General features: G+C 35.9%; 1 protein-coding gene across 6 annotated transcripts in view; it reads left to right on the top strand.

The window, feature by feature from the left end:
• SMG1 (SMG1 nonsense mediated mRNA decay associated PI3K related kinase) overlaps window positions 1-14,368 on the top strand; it is a 62,227-nt gene that overhangs the window by 19,553 nt on the left and 28,306 nt on the right. For all 6 annotated transcript variants that reach the window (XM_071760964.1, XM_071760965.1, XM_071760967.1 and 3 more), the window contains 19 exons: window positions 230-443; window positions 1,208-1,333; window positions 1,439-1,511; window positions 2,185-2,282; window positions 3,701-3,874; window positions 4,889-5,113; window positions 5,768-5,869; window positions 6,298-6,567; window positions 7,157-7,287; window positions 8,043-8,204; window positions 8,671-8,789; window positions 9,547-9,634; window positions 9,719-9,820; window positions 10,229-10,369; window positions 10,680-10,879; window positions 11,164-11,360; window positions 12,026-12,193; window positions 12,876-13,030; window positions 14,087-14,232. In XM_071760964.1, coding sequence (XP_071617065.1) covers window positions 230-443; window positions 1,208-1,333; window positions 1,439-1,511; window positions 2,185-2,282; window positions 3,701-3,874; window positions 4,889-5,113; window positions 5,768-5,869; window positions 6,298-6,567; window positions 7,157-7,287; window positions 8,043-8,204; window positions 8,671-8,789; window positions 9,547-9,634; window positions 9,719-9,820; window positions 10,229-10,369; window positions 10,680-10,879; window positions 11,164-11,360; window positions 12,026-12,193; window positions 12,876-13,030; window positions 14,087-14,232 — 2,891 coding nt within the window. The remainder of the gene's footprint in view (window positions 1-229; window positions 444-1,207; window positions 1,334-1,438; window positions 1,512-2,184; window positions 2,283-3,700; window positions 3,875-4,888; window positions 5,114-5,767; window positions 5,870-6,297; window positions 6,568-7,156; window positions 7,288-8,042; window positions 8,205-8,670; window positions 8,790-9,546; window positions 9,635-9,718; window positions 9,821-10,228; window positions 10,370-10,679; window positions 10,880-11,163; window positions 11,361-12,025; window positions 12,194-12,875; window positions 13,031-14,086; window positions 14,233-14,368) is intronic.

The following is a 14,368-nucleotide window of genomic DNA, read 5'->3' on the forward strand; positions in this document are numbered from 1 at the left end:
ATTCAAGTTGATTTATTTCACAGAAATACGGAATTTTCCAGATTATTTATTAATTTTAGTTTAATCTGTGCTACCATTAAGTGGGGGAGAAGCAACTTCATTCTTGCATACATTTTTCTGCTTTAGAAAATGTTTTAATTTGTTCATCATTTCTTCTGTTCTGCTCTCATTTCTGGAGATTTCAAGTTTTTTCGTTTTTTTTTTTTTTTTTTTTTCCCCAAAAATACAGTAGCAAGTTGCTTCAAGAACTGAGACAGGAAGGAGCTTGCTGTCTTGGCCTTCTTTGTGCTTCTCTGAGCTATGAGGCTGAGAAGATCTTTAAATGGATTTTTAGCAAATTCAGCTCATCCACAAAAGAGGAAGTTAAACTTCTTTATTTGTGTGCAACCTACAAAGCACTGGAGACTGTAGGAGAAAAGAAAGCCTTTTCATCTTTAATGCAGGTGAGACGACAAGATAAAACAGGGTTATTAATGATTTTTTCCAGTGCAATGTTTAAATCAGCTTTTTAAACCAGAATGAACAAAAAGCAAAGCTACATTGACATGAGTAAATACAATTATAACTGAATAGGAACTTTCTGACTGAAGGGAAATGCCAAGTTTTTGTATGATGATACATGTTTTGATTCAGTATTTTAGTATATATTGCAGATTCAAGAGTAAGAAAATTGTTGAGACCAAAAAAAGAGATCAAGTGTGGAATGGTACACAAAACCCAGCCTATTGATTGCTTTGTGCTATCTCCTATTCACAGTTTTTAAAGCTGAATTGGAATAAGAGCTGAGAGGTTGTGGGATGTTTGAAGAAAAATCAGATCCCCTGGTTCCAGTTTTAGGATCTGTTGGGTGTAGAACAACTGTGTCCAGATCTGTGCTTCCATTTATTGCTTACTTTACAGAGCCAAAAAGCTTCAGCAGGAGAAACAAGAACTTAGTTGCTCTTTGGCTAAAGAATTAAAGAAAAGCATTTCCAAGCCTTGAAACCTGGGTCTGCAATATTTCAAACAAGTGCTCATTTGAAATTATTATTTGCAGTATGTGTGATGCTTTTTACGTTTTTCCTTTCTGCAAAAAGATTACTGAGATGTTCCTTGTTTGAATGGAAATAGTTTGCTAAAATGTATTCAAAAAATCTGTGTCTAGTACTGTAACATTTTCACACATTTTAGTGAAGTGAGTGCTTAGTGGCTTTGCTTTACTTTTTAGCTTGTAATGACCAGCCTGCAGTCCATTCTAGAAAATGTGGAAACACCAGAGTTACTGTGCAAATGTGTCAAGTGCATCCTTTTGGTGTCCCGATGCTACCCACACATTTTCAGCACCAATTTTAGGGTAAGTGTAATTTGTCCTCTTCATTTTCTTTCTCACATAGAAATGGTGCAGCCAACTGGGTAATTAACCTTTTTTTTTTTTTTTTTTTTCAAAATTGCTTTCTAGGACACAGTGGACATACTGGTTGGGTGGCATATAGATCACACTCAGAAGCCTTCACTGACACAACAGGTATCTGGTAAGTTTGGCCAAGGAGTCAGTGATGCAGCCCTCTCTGACTTGCAGATGATGTGCTACTTACAAGTCTGGTGCTACTGACAAGGAAGATGTCACAATGTGTCTGGTTACATAACATGATGCTTTGTTCCTAATTTTTTAGTACATTTGCATTTGCTGTTTTATCTGGTAAAATGGGGTGCTTTATTCAGGCTATATTTAAAACATCAATTGTTTTGTGTATTTTGACATTACATTGAAAAGATATTTTTTAATTGTTTGTGATTTTAAATAAGTTTATAGATCTTAAAGTATTATCTGTGAAAGAATGTATTTTCTCCTACATACTTCTAGAAAATCTTTACCTTATGAGGGTTTAAGAAATTGGGAAACTTCTTCCTATAGGTTAATTAGTTGTCTTGGGGGTTACTCACAGCAGGTCTGTGTTTCCTGTGTCATAGTCCTAGATTCTATCCTTAAATTTTAACTGCTGTGGGGTGGGATTGTACCTTAAAATGATTTTGTAAAAGGGCCAAAAGAGGCACATGGAATTTATTTTAAAAACAACTTACAATTGTCGTTCAGGTGACCTTCTCTTACCTTAGCAACTTTTATCTCAGGAATATGAACTAAAATTTAACTTTCCTAATGTTACCTTTTTCCCCTGTTTTAATTACCCTGGTATTTTTATACAGGATGGCTGCAGAGCTTGGAGCCCTTTTGGGTTGCTGATCTTACTTTTTCTACAACACTCTTGGGTCAGTTTTTAGAAGATATGGAAGCTTATGCTGAGGTAAACAAGGCTAGGGGACACACTTGAGTTAGTTGTGGATTTCTTAATCCACAGCTGTGATTTTTATGAATGTATTCCATTTGTATTTTCAAAAATTATATGGTTTCCCTGGTGAACGAAGTTCAAATTACAGAGTCCTCATGAACTACTTAAATAGTATTATAGCCAGGCTTTCAGCCCTTTTAATTAAGAATATGTTATAATAAAAATAATCAAATAGCAGTGAAAATACTTCATGGTCTTTCCTTGGTATTTTCTGTGGTATTTTCTCTAATTGTCCAATTTTGGAGTTTTTCAGAAGTAGTAAACATTGAAGGGAGAGGGATTCTAAATGATTCCATAGAGTAAGAGTAAATCTGTGGGTTTTGGGTTTTTTCGGTGTTTTTTAAAAAATTATTATTATTTTTTATTTTAACATACTTTGTTTTAACTTTGTAACCTTTGCCTAGTTAACTGGGCAGAGATTTTATCTGACGCTGCTGTTAATTGAAGAGTTTTGGCTTTGGGGAGAGGTGCCATCTTTTTGTTAATGTCTATGGGCTTATATGTATATATGCTTATAAGTAGATTATGCTGTATTATGTAAGTTACCATGCAGCTTCTATGGGTGAAGTTGTACTTCTAGCATAATCTGTTTCACTCAGAGAATAAATAATTTGATTTTATTCGTGTACTTGTACGTCCCCCAAGGCTTCTGATGGTACAGCTTTAAGAATTAGGATACACAGACCTCTGGCAGTGTCAAGAAACCTGTGCTGCTCTGACTGTAGGCACAGGGTTGAAAGTGATTAATCAGTGCAGTAAGTCTCTGCTTATCAGCTTGTCTGCTGAACTGGACAAGGTGCATATTCTTAGTCACAGAAGAGTTTTAGGATAACATGCCTTAACTTAAATCATGCAGGAGGTGGCTCCAGCTCGTGTGTTTTTATCTCACAGTGGGGTAGACCCAAGGCTATATCTATACTAATGAGATCAGCACTTCTGGGAATGTTCCCAGACATTGGTGCCAGCTGGCATGGAGTACCCTGCTAGTAAATTCATGTTCTGCAGATCAAGGTAGCTGCATGTAAACAGTGTGAAGGGAATGGCCACTCAAACATCCTGACTCCCATTGGTAGATGAAAATTGCTTGGGGGAGTGGTAAAAGTGTGTAGACAAGTGTTGTGAGAGTGCAGCAATATGGATGATGGGTTCCAGGGGCCAGGAACATCATAAGCCTCTGTTTTAATTTGCAATATGTAGGCTGAGGACTTTTTGTCAGCGGTGAAAGTGATGAGCAGCATCCCAGCACCGCTCTGTGACTCGCGCGTCAGCGTCACGCGCAACGTGGAGGATTTTCAATCTCAAATTTTGATCTTTTCTGCATTTATTAGAATTGTTAATGATACGTAATGATAGGCAAAACTTCTCTGCTCTAGGACCTCAGTCACGTGGCTTCTGGGGAATCGTTAGATGAAGATATTCCTCCTCCTTCAGTATCACTGCCTAAACTGGCTGCACTGCTTCGGGTTTTCAGCACTGTGGTGAGGAGTATTGGGGAGCGCTTCAGCCCAATTAGAGGACCACCAATCACAGAATCATATGTAACTGATGTAAGGACTCAAGTGTTTGCTTTTATTCCTTGTTGCAGGTGTCATTTATCACAATATAATGATCCTATTCACCACTGAGTTTATTTGGATTGTGTGAATTTATGTGAATAAGTATTTGCTCAGCTTTGAGCAAATATATTTTGAAGAAATTTGCTACAATGATTCAATTAAACATTAAAGTACAGACTGGTAGCAATACAGGGGAGTAATATCTAGCAGGAAGTAAATTTTTAATGCATTTTAACTTCACGCAGATAGGTTTGTGCTTGTAATCTGTTTTTGTAAACATTTATTCAGATGGCTGTGATGCTATACAAACTAAATTCAAATTAAGAGTTTGATTTTTATAAAATGTAGGGTCTCTGCTGAAATTGTATCTATCCAATCTGATAGCAAAGTGGAGTATAGAATGGTGTAAAATCAGAATAAATGTTACATATGATAAGTAGTTGCTATACTACTTGTAACAGGGATTGTAGAGTATTTAGAAAGAATAAGATAAAAATACCTCCAGTCAAAACGTTGTTGTTGCTGCATGAGCTACACAGCTGGTATTTGTGGCCTTGCAGAGTTCTGTGAGGGATAAAACTTGGCTAAATAAGTGTATAGATTTCCCAGTTGAAGCTAACATAGTTACATAACTTGTGTCTTAATCTGCAGAGGATTCTTGTGACAGAAACTCCAGAAAAGAAAACTAGTCTCTCTTTTACAGGAGGAGTTCTGTTGGCATCAGTTGCAACTGAACAGAACTCTCAATGATGAATTTAGGTTTTCTAGGTCTTTGCAGTTTTTTAACTGAATAGGAAACCAGGCATGTTTAAGGATTTTTTTTTTCCTTATACCTGAAGTGTAATGCTATGATATGCATTGTTCAGAATATTCTACTGATGGAATGTACCAAGCTGCAGAGTAGGTGATAGAACAGGATATCAAATGGATGTGAATACAATTAAATAGCATGCAGTCCTTGTCTCTTAAATGGAGTTTAATTTAGGTATGTTTTTGATTTTCCAGGTTCTGTACAGAGTAATGAGATGTGTGACTGCAGCAAACCAAGTGTTCTTTTCTGAAGCTGTACTTACAGCTGCCAATGAGTGTGTTGGTGTTTTACTTGGCAGCCTAGAACCAAGCATGACCATACACTGTGACATGGTCATCGCATATGGATTAGATCAAATGGAAAATTGTCAGACTTGTGGCACTGATTATGTCATTTCAGTCCTGAATCTGTTGACACTGGTTTGTACAGATTTTTATTATTGTGGGTTTTATGTTGGAAAATGTTTTCTTGCTGCTTTGTGCATGCGTGTTCAATAAATGTTAAAAACTCTTCTGATCGCAAGCAAGAAATTTCTCTTCTGAATGCTTGTATTCTTTTCTCCAAGGCTTATGCTGCCAGCTTGCTCATACGTTTGGCTTGTTGACAAAGTGGCTTAGTTTTAGCTTAAGTGTTCATGTTTTGTTTTATTGTTTGTTGTTTTATTTCTCCCTGTGTGGCTTGGCTGTGGGACAGTGCTCTTCTCTGGCCTCTGCAGTTGATAGCAGCACCTTATAAGTTTCAGAATGTTAGGACTGAGTATGTTGTATTTACCTACTTTTGCCATGACCTGGGAAATGAGGTGTCTTCAAAACACAGCTCTTACTGTGTAGAACACAAACTCATAAACCCACATTGATCTAGATTAATCATGCAACTTTGTCTCAGCTGTGCTGTGAAAGCCTGAAAATTATTTGTCTGTTAATTTGGGAAAGCGAGAACAAAATACTTGTATTGCTGGAAGCTGTTTTTCTAGTTAGAGTGTATATGCAATCTAGAAAAACATTAATAAACTATTCTAATAAAAATCAATTCAGGTAGTTAAGGATATTAATAATTGTGTTTTTTATCCTCAGATTATTGAACAAATAAATACAAAGCTACCATCATCATTTGTAGAGAAATTATTTATACCAGAGTCTAAACTACTTGTTCTTCGCTACCATAAGGAGAAAGAGGTAAGAGTTACTGCAGGTGTATTACAGCAGCCTCCACACATTTCCTGGAATCTATTAAGCTGTATTTACTAAACTGTAAAATTTTGTTTATCTTAGATACATCTTTTATCTAATTGTATATCTATGAAACTTTTGAAAAGCCAGATGTAGCTAATTCTTGGTTTTGACATTTAAGATTTGATAGAAATTGGTGAGTTGGTAACAAATAGAGAAGTCCTTAGCTGATGTTCTCTTATGCTTAGCACGTTGTGTAGATGATCCAGAAAGTCATTAATAGATTCTGTAAGTGAGCAGTATTTAATTACAGAAAACTGCAGACAGGTATGTGTATCTGACAAGGATATTCATAGATAATTTTCAATTCTACACTGGTGAATTTTATGATTTCATGCTGTAATTAATTTCTGTAATCATTTTATGTTCTCAAGGTTGTTGCAGCAGCCCATGCTGTATACCAAGCCGTGTTGAGCCTGAAGAACATTCCTGTTTTGGAGACTGCTTACAGATTGATTCTAGGAGAAATGACCTGTGCTCTAAATAGTCTTCTCTATAGTTTACATCTTCCTGAGGCCTGTTCTGAAATCCAGCATGACTCTTTCAAGAAGCGTATATTCAATGTGGATGAAGCAAAGTTTGTTGTTATATTTGACCTTAGTGCTCTAAGTACTATTGGAAATGCTAAGAACTCACTAATTGGGGTGAGTAAAAATTCTACAAATTTAAGTTTGTGAAATAGGTCTAGAAGCATCTTTTTACTTAAAGTATACCATAGTGTATTTCAGCAGTACTGCAGACATGTACAAATAAAATTATCATGTATGTTTCCTAGATTGTGGTATAGGAAAACTTCTAATATTAAAGCTTAAGGGAAACAGAATGGGTGGATTGTGTCTCTAGTTGATGCATAATGAAAAGCAGTTTCTGGGGAAGAACATCTTACCAGTGTTATTCATAGAATTATTCTAATGTCATCATAGTAATTATTTTTGAAAATGAAAGAGAGAGAAAAGCACTTTAGTGTGTCCTCTGGCACTATATCAGCCATGTAAAATGACTTGTTCCAGATCTTTCCAAGTAAAGACAAATTGCTTTTAACAGGTTGTTTAAAATGGGGAAAGAAACTACCTGCAATTACTGTCAGAAAATTTATTAAGAGTTAAAATATTTCCCTTGCAAAGCAGCAAGACACAATAATTAGTGGTATGGAAACTATACTTAAAATAGCTCCTATTTATAATGTTTCTTTGTTTATGTTGCTTTAATGTTCTTTGTTATGTTGTTTTCTAGATGTGGGCCCTTTCACCAACTGTATTTGCACTACTGAGTAAAAATCTGATGATTGTTCATGGTGACATTGCAGCTCATTTTCCTGCTGTGCAGTATGCAGTACTCTATACCTTATATTCACACTGTTCCAGGTAGGAAGAAGAATAATTTCTCAGTATTTTAAGAGCACTTGGATGGACTGATGAGAATAGAATATATTGTTGGAGGGATGAATTCAAATAGGCTATTACAGTTAAGTTTTTGCCCAAACTTCCCTAATAAGTTTTTACTTTCATTAATTGCAGGGAGTCTGTATCTCAGCCAGGAAAGCATATCCTGGCTTAAAAATTGGCATTTTATTCAAAGGCAGATTAGAAGTCTTGTGTTTGAATAGAGATAACTGAGGGAGAACTCTACTGACAGTAAATAAGGAAAGTTTGTTTACTATTTTGCTTATTGTGAGATGTAGGAAAGGTAATGAAATGTAAACAACAAATTTAATCACATTTTGGAACTTGTTACTACAAAATGTTGTCAGAGTGAGGTAATAATTAGTTTTAGTTACTCTCTCCAATTCTTGGTGATTTTTCACTAAGCATTTGATACAAGCCACTGTTGAAAGCAGGTTCCTGGGCTCCATGGGTTGATGTAAAATTGTAGCTTTGTTCTTTTAGGCCAGGCATCAAAATACTTGGTTGAGTTTTGATGTGATGTGGTTACTGTGTGGCTCTTGCTGCTGGGTTTTTGGTTTGTTGTGAGTGTGGTTTTTTTTGTTTTGGTTTGGCTTTTTTTTGGGGGGGGGGTATTAGTTTTGTTTTTGTTGTCATCCCCCTTCCCCACATACTATAAGGAAGTATCCCTAATCTTGAGGTGATTTTATATTTTCTATTTTTCATTTCCTTCTCAGGCATGACCATTTCATATCCAGTAGCCTCAGCTCCTCCTCTCCCTCTCTGTTTGATGGAGCAGTTATAAGTACTGTAACAACAGCAACAAAAAAACATTTCTCAATCATACTGAACCTTTTGGGACTGCTGCTTAAGAAGGATAACCTTAGTCAAGATACCAGGTAACTAAAATTTTCTTATTATCAGTAGACTTCTTTTCCATTTGTAGAATGTCTTACTTCAGGATACTTTCATTCTGTAAAATGTGGGGTAAAACCCAGTCAAGTATATTTGAGGGTTTTAAAACATTAGTAATTACAATACTGGTGGAAGAAGTAACTGCTCATTTTTGTGCCTGAAAACTAAAAAAATTGAAAGCTTCTTAAGATCTGTACAGTAAAAAGCAGAACTATCTACTGAAAAGATGGTTTTGCTTACTGAAAGTACCTTTTACAATAGTTATAGTCCTGTATTACCCAATCATTGTGAAAGCTAGGGAGAATTTTGATGTTACCAAGCCATTTTTGTTGTTTTTTAAAAACACATGGGTTCTGGTATAACACTAATCTATAACTTGAAGTAGTTTAAGTTCTACTGAAAGATCTTTCTGTAACTGTATAGAGTGACTAATACTTTTGTTTTTTGAAGGAAACTACTTATGACATGGGCTTTGGAAGTGGCTGTTCTGATGAAAAAGTCAGAAACATATGCACCGTTATTTTCTCTCCCATCTTTTCATAAGTTTTGTAAAGGACTTTTAGCAAACAGTAAGATATCACATATTTTTTTACTTACTAACTGTCTCTGATGTGGCATAATTAAGTACATAAGTGACCTTGTCACACACCACAGATAGCTGTGACTGTATGTGTTATTTTCATTCTCTTTTAAGGATGCTTCCAGTTCATATTGTGCAAACACACTCTTCTGTAATTTTTCTCCAATGGTTCCCTATTTACTGCTCATGCAAACAATTAATTTTTATAAAATAATTGTTATTTTGAAAATGATCTACCAAAAATCTCAGTGATGTACCAGATCTTATTTGTAAGGTTCCATTTTATTTTATCAGAAGCAGTCAAACCCTTCCATAATGTGCTGTATTGTCTTGGACTTCAAAACATGGAAATGGAAATATGGGAACAAATGGTTTTCATAGCAAAATACTAGCAAGAGCAGTAACTTCCCAAGGCCAGGAGCTACTCACTTTCCCTTAGTTTTTTCCTATTGAAATACAGAGTGTGTAATGCCAGTGTATGGAGATAATAGATTAATATGTCCCAAGGATTAATCTGTCAGCCATCACAAAAGGCTCATAAGTAACATAGCACAAGTGACTTTTTGTTCCTGAGCATCTACTTGTTTAAGTAAAACCAGTCAAAGAAATAAAAAGTGTTGCTTAAATCCTGTGTCTCCTTCTACCACATATGCAGTAAAAGTATCTCCAGATGTTCTACCACAAGCAGGGTAATGCATAAGTTCTTGCAAGATTAATTTTTTTTTTCTTTCAACTCTTTAATTCAGCCCTAATGGAAGATGTGAACATTTGTCTTCAAGCATGTAGTAGCCTCCATGCCCTGTCTTCATCTCTCCCAGATGACCTTTTACAAAGGTACTTGCACAGAATTCTGCTTATTATTTGAATGATGCTGTTAATGGGTGTATTACCACATTTTTATCCTTTCTGGTGATGCAGGTGTGTTGATGTGTGTCGTGTTCAACTGGTACATAGTGGTGCTCGTGTAAGACAAACTTTTGGAAAACTTCTGAAGTCAATTCCCTTAGATGTTGTGCTGAGGTAAGTTGTTCAGGTTTACTTCAATGCAAAGAATAGTTTTCTTTCTTTAATGATATTAATCTGAAAAATTAGGCCAGTTGAGTGTCAATATGCAAAAAGCATGAAATGTCTTGCTATCCCTTCCTTGTTACAGGTTTAATAACAGTATATAATACAAAAATTAATTAACAAGTTTGATAAACTGTGCAGGAAATATGAGTACTTGTAATCCAGAGCTTCAGCAATATTGTCCTGCAGCTTGTCTCAGAGACCTAAGCTCTTAAAGCACTCAGTCTTAATAAAAAAGAGTATACTTAAATCTGGTCATTGCAGACACATGCATGTGTGAGTGTAACTTTTTTGCACAACTTTTCTTGATTTATTCAAGTACATTATAACATGGGTTTTTTCTCTCCCCTTTTTCTGCAGTAACCGTACGCACACAGAAATACAAGAAATTTCTTTGGCTATAAGAAGTCACATGAGCAAAGCACCCAGTAATACATTCCACCCACAGGATTTCTCTGATGTCCTTAGTTTTATTTTGTATGGAAACTCTCACCGAACAGGGTAAGAACTGCCTTTAAACTGAAATACATGGATGTTGAACATGAAGTAAACAATTCCAAGCTGTATTTAGTTTAAGGTTGATAATTATCTTTAGAAATTACATTGTTTTGCCTTCAATCATTTGTTTTCACACTTGTAAGTTAATGTATATATCTCCAAATACATGCCTTTTTGCATATTTACCTATGTACATTGCTGCTTGGAAATAATCTTAGTAGAAATCTGTTTTGAGCAATAGGGTGCTGAGGTGTGAGCAGTATAAACTTGTGACCTCATGAACTTGTGTTAATGTACTCTTGGTTTCTTTCAGGAAGGATAATTGGTTAGAAAGATTGTTCTACAGCTGTCAAAGACTAGATAAGAGAGATCAACCAACCATCCCTCGTAATCTCCTGAAGACTGATGCAGTCCTTTGGCAATGGGCTGTTTGGGAAGCAGCTCAGTTCACTGTTCTTTCAAAGTTAAGAACTCCTCTGGGCAGAGCCCAAGACACATTTCAAACAATTGAAGGTAATGTAAAAAATACAGTATATTTTCATGGTGGGTTTTTTTTTTTTTTTTGTGAGATTGTGCAGCTAAGAACTTCATGCTCAAGGCATGAGGCCAATGGCTGTATTTTCAGTTATTACAGACTTAGCATGTTTGACATATCCAGAAATGCAATGGCAGAAGAGCAGTTGCATAATTACTACTGACTTTTGAGAGATTTTTCTTAGCATTGCAATCTCTTGACACATTCAAGTAAAAAACTATCTGGTAACTCTCTTTTTCCTGTGTTTTGGTAAAATGTGCAGGTATTATTAGGAGTCTTGCAGCCCATACATTAAACCCTGACCAAGATGTTAGCCAGTGGACTACTGCAGACAATGATGAAGGACACAGTAGCAACCAGCTTAGGCTTGTTCTCCTTCTGCAGTATTTGGAGAACTTGGAAAAATTGATGTACAATGCTTATGAAGGATGTGCCAATGCCCTTACCTCTCCCCCCAAGGTTTGTCTTCCTCCAGTGTTGTAGTTACTTCAAAATGTCTGTTGAATGAAGAGTATTTTTAGGATTGTACAGGTCTTAACAGTGGAACTTCAGGAGAATGTCTGAAACTTTGAGACTTTGAATCTGTTGACTTTGGCTTATTCCTGGAGAAAAAGTGAAAACAGGATTTATTTCAGGAGTACCAGTGCAGTGGTACAAATTGAGCAACTCTGTAGTACCTCTGATTTGTAGCAGTCGTTTATTTGTAGGCTGTCAGCAGTTTACAAGACAATTATTTGATAGTTTAAATTGCTTTCTGAGGAATATAATAATTATTTACAAACAGCATAGCCTTTTGTGTAGTTTTAACTGCAAAACATTCTTCACTGTTGAAATGAGCTGTGTAATTACCAGCCTTTGACATGGCAGTGATATATAATTTATTGTGAGTTAATGTCAAGATTTTTACCTTGGCAGTATGCCTGGGCCAGCTGCATCATTTCAGACCATCTGCATTAATAACATTGAAGGTGCAGAATTTTATGTGTTTCTTCATCTCTCCATTGAAAATGACTGGAGAAAGGAAAACTGTCCTGACTTAGCTATAATTATTATGTACCTGATGTAAGTATTTTGATTCAGGTAGAAGAACAGTATTGTAAAACTTCTCTTTTCTGTCTTTAAAGGTTATCAGGACTTTCTTTTATACGAATCGCCAGACATGTCAGGATTGGCTCACACGGATCAGACTTTCCATCATGAGAGTGGGATTGCTGGCTGGCCAGCCTGCTGTGACAGTCAGGCATGGGTTTGATTTACTCACAGAAATGAAAACTAATAATAGTCTCTCTCAGGTACTCTCAAACTCTGTAGACTACTGCAAAAATATTGCCATGATACTCTCGTAGAACCAAGGGCAATCAGCAGTCCAACTGGTCTGCAAAAGTTTGTGCAACATTCTGTACATACATAAATGAATGCTGTGGTTTCTTCACAGTTTGAATTGAGTGATTTAATTTTAAGCACAAGGTTCTGTTTAAACCTTATAAAGCTCCTGTTGTATTATTGTGAGGCCTTCTTGAGATGGTGAGAGTGTCTTTGCTTACTTGTACGAGCAGGGCGGGACATAGCCTGAGGGAATCCTTTTCCAAAGGAGCTAGCAGGGGTGGATGAGTGGCTAAATGTTTTTTTTTTTTTAAAATGTTCCTTCAGTGCTTGACTTAATCTGCTTAAGTGTTTCAACAATGGAGTCTTGCTGGATAGTTATTGCCTCCTGCTTCTTCATGAATTCTTACACTTATCTAGGTATAGACCATCAAATAGTGTTTGCTTGCTCTTGGTATTCAGAGAGAATTCACAGCATACACACTCATCCCTTAGCTCCCCTGCTTTTCCAAAATCAGTGTCATGCCTGGATATGCAGAGCATTTCACTTGTAGATGCATATAATGAAATACTACTTTACCAATTTAAAGTATTTAACCATGTATTACTTTATATGAGATTTGTTAAATAAAGCTTTTGGTTTGGCTTTAGGGAAATGAATTGGAAGTGACAATTATGATGCTGGTAGAGGCATTATGTGAGCTTCACTGTCCTGAAGCTATTCAGGGTATTGCTGTCTGGTCTTCTGCTGTAGTTGGGAAGAGTCTTGCCTGGATCAATTCTGTAGCTCAGCAAGCAGAAGGGAGGTAAGTTTTCTCAAATAACTGCATGTTACAAACTTGGACAATTTTTTCTTTCATATTAAATTGTGGCAGGAATCAAGGCTACTGCTCTGATTTCTGTGCTTATTTAAAGTAATTGTGTCTTTCAGAGATAACTACTGCAAACAGCATTTTTAGGGATTTGACTTCTAATTTTAACTAAATTACAAGGATTTAAGTACAAATGGTGTTACTAAGCTACTTTTTCTCAATTTTCATAAATAGCAGTACTATTTTCATGTTCTATTAAGTTTTTCATTGCAAAATATCAATTTAAATATTTCCCTATGAAGTTTCTGACCAGCAGCATGATCTGATTACCTGCACATTTGGCCAAGAGAGGGCCTCTGAGGAAGATGCTTTATAGTTTTAGTTCAGCTTTGAAAAAGTGGCTTATACATCTATTGAGGCAAAATCTTTTGACTGCAGATACAAATAAGTGGGTCAGTGTTCCAGATAGGTTATACATTCATTTTTGGTGTTTTCAACTCCCTAAAGTAATGCATTCTTTCTTCTGTGTGAAATGAAAAAGTGATGCCTTTTATTATTTATCTACTATGTAAATATCCCAAAATATACAAACCAAAGAAGAGGTTTTATAACTGTCTTTTTCCTGTTCTTGTAAGATTCATTAAAACAATATACAGCTTTGTAATACATGAGAAATTCCTCAAAAATCCCAAGTGTAGGGTGTAAATTGTTGCCCTAGACATAGTTTTACAAACCTCTCTTAAATGGTAGGACATTGCTCAGTATTCAGCTTTACTCATTGTGACAGTCAAATGTAAAACTCATTTATCTGCTTCAATCTGTAGTTGGTTTGCAGTTGGCATTAAAACCTGAATGGAAAAGTTTTTCTCCTGTTTTGTAACATGGAAATTCAGCTGGTAAACTTGTATTCTATGTTAATCCCTTTCTCTTGCTGAAGGTGACCTGTGAATTTTGAGTATTGTGGTAAAGAAATGTTTAAAATATAGTCTTGTTTACCAAAAAAGCAAACTGGTTCTGTAAAATGCTGACTAAAATATTAAACCATTTAAGGTTTGAAAAAGCAACTGCGGAATACCAGGAGCACCTGTGCTCCATGACAGGAGTGGATTGCTGCATTACAGGCTTTGACAAAACTGTTCTGAAGTTGGCAAATTCAAACAGTGTGAATAATGCCAGCCCAAAGCATTCCTTCAATGGTCAGTATTTATTTTTTTTGTAAGGAAAATACAGTTTTGTAACTTTGTGTGCATAAAGTTAGAACTCTCAGTGATGTAGCCTTGGTAGTTACAGTGCTGAATATTTATCTCTGAAAACCCATTTCTGTCTGCAGTT

Source organism: Heliangelus exortis, chromosome 17, assembly GCF_036169615.1.
Source record: "Heliangelus exortis chromosome 17, bHelExo1.hap1, whole genome shotgun sequence".
In the NCBI taxonomy this organism is placed as follows: domain Eukaryota; kingdom Metazoa; phylum Chordata; class Aves; order Apodiformes; family Trochilidae; genus Heliangelus; species Heliangelus exortis.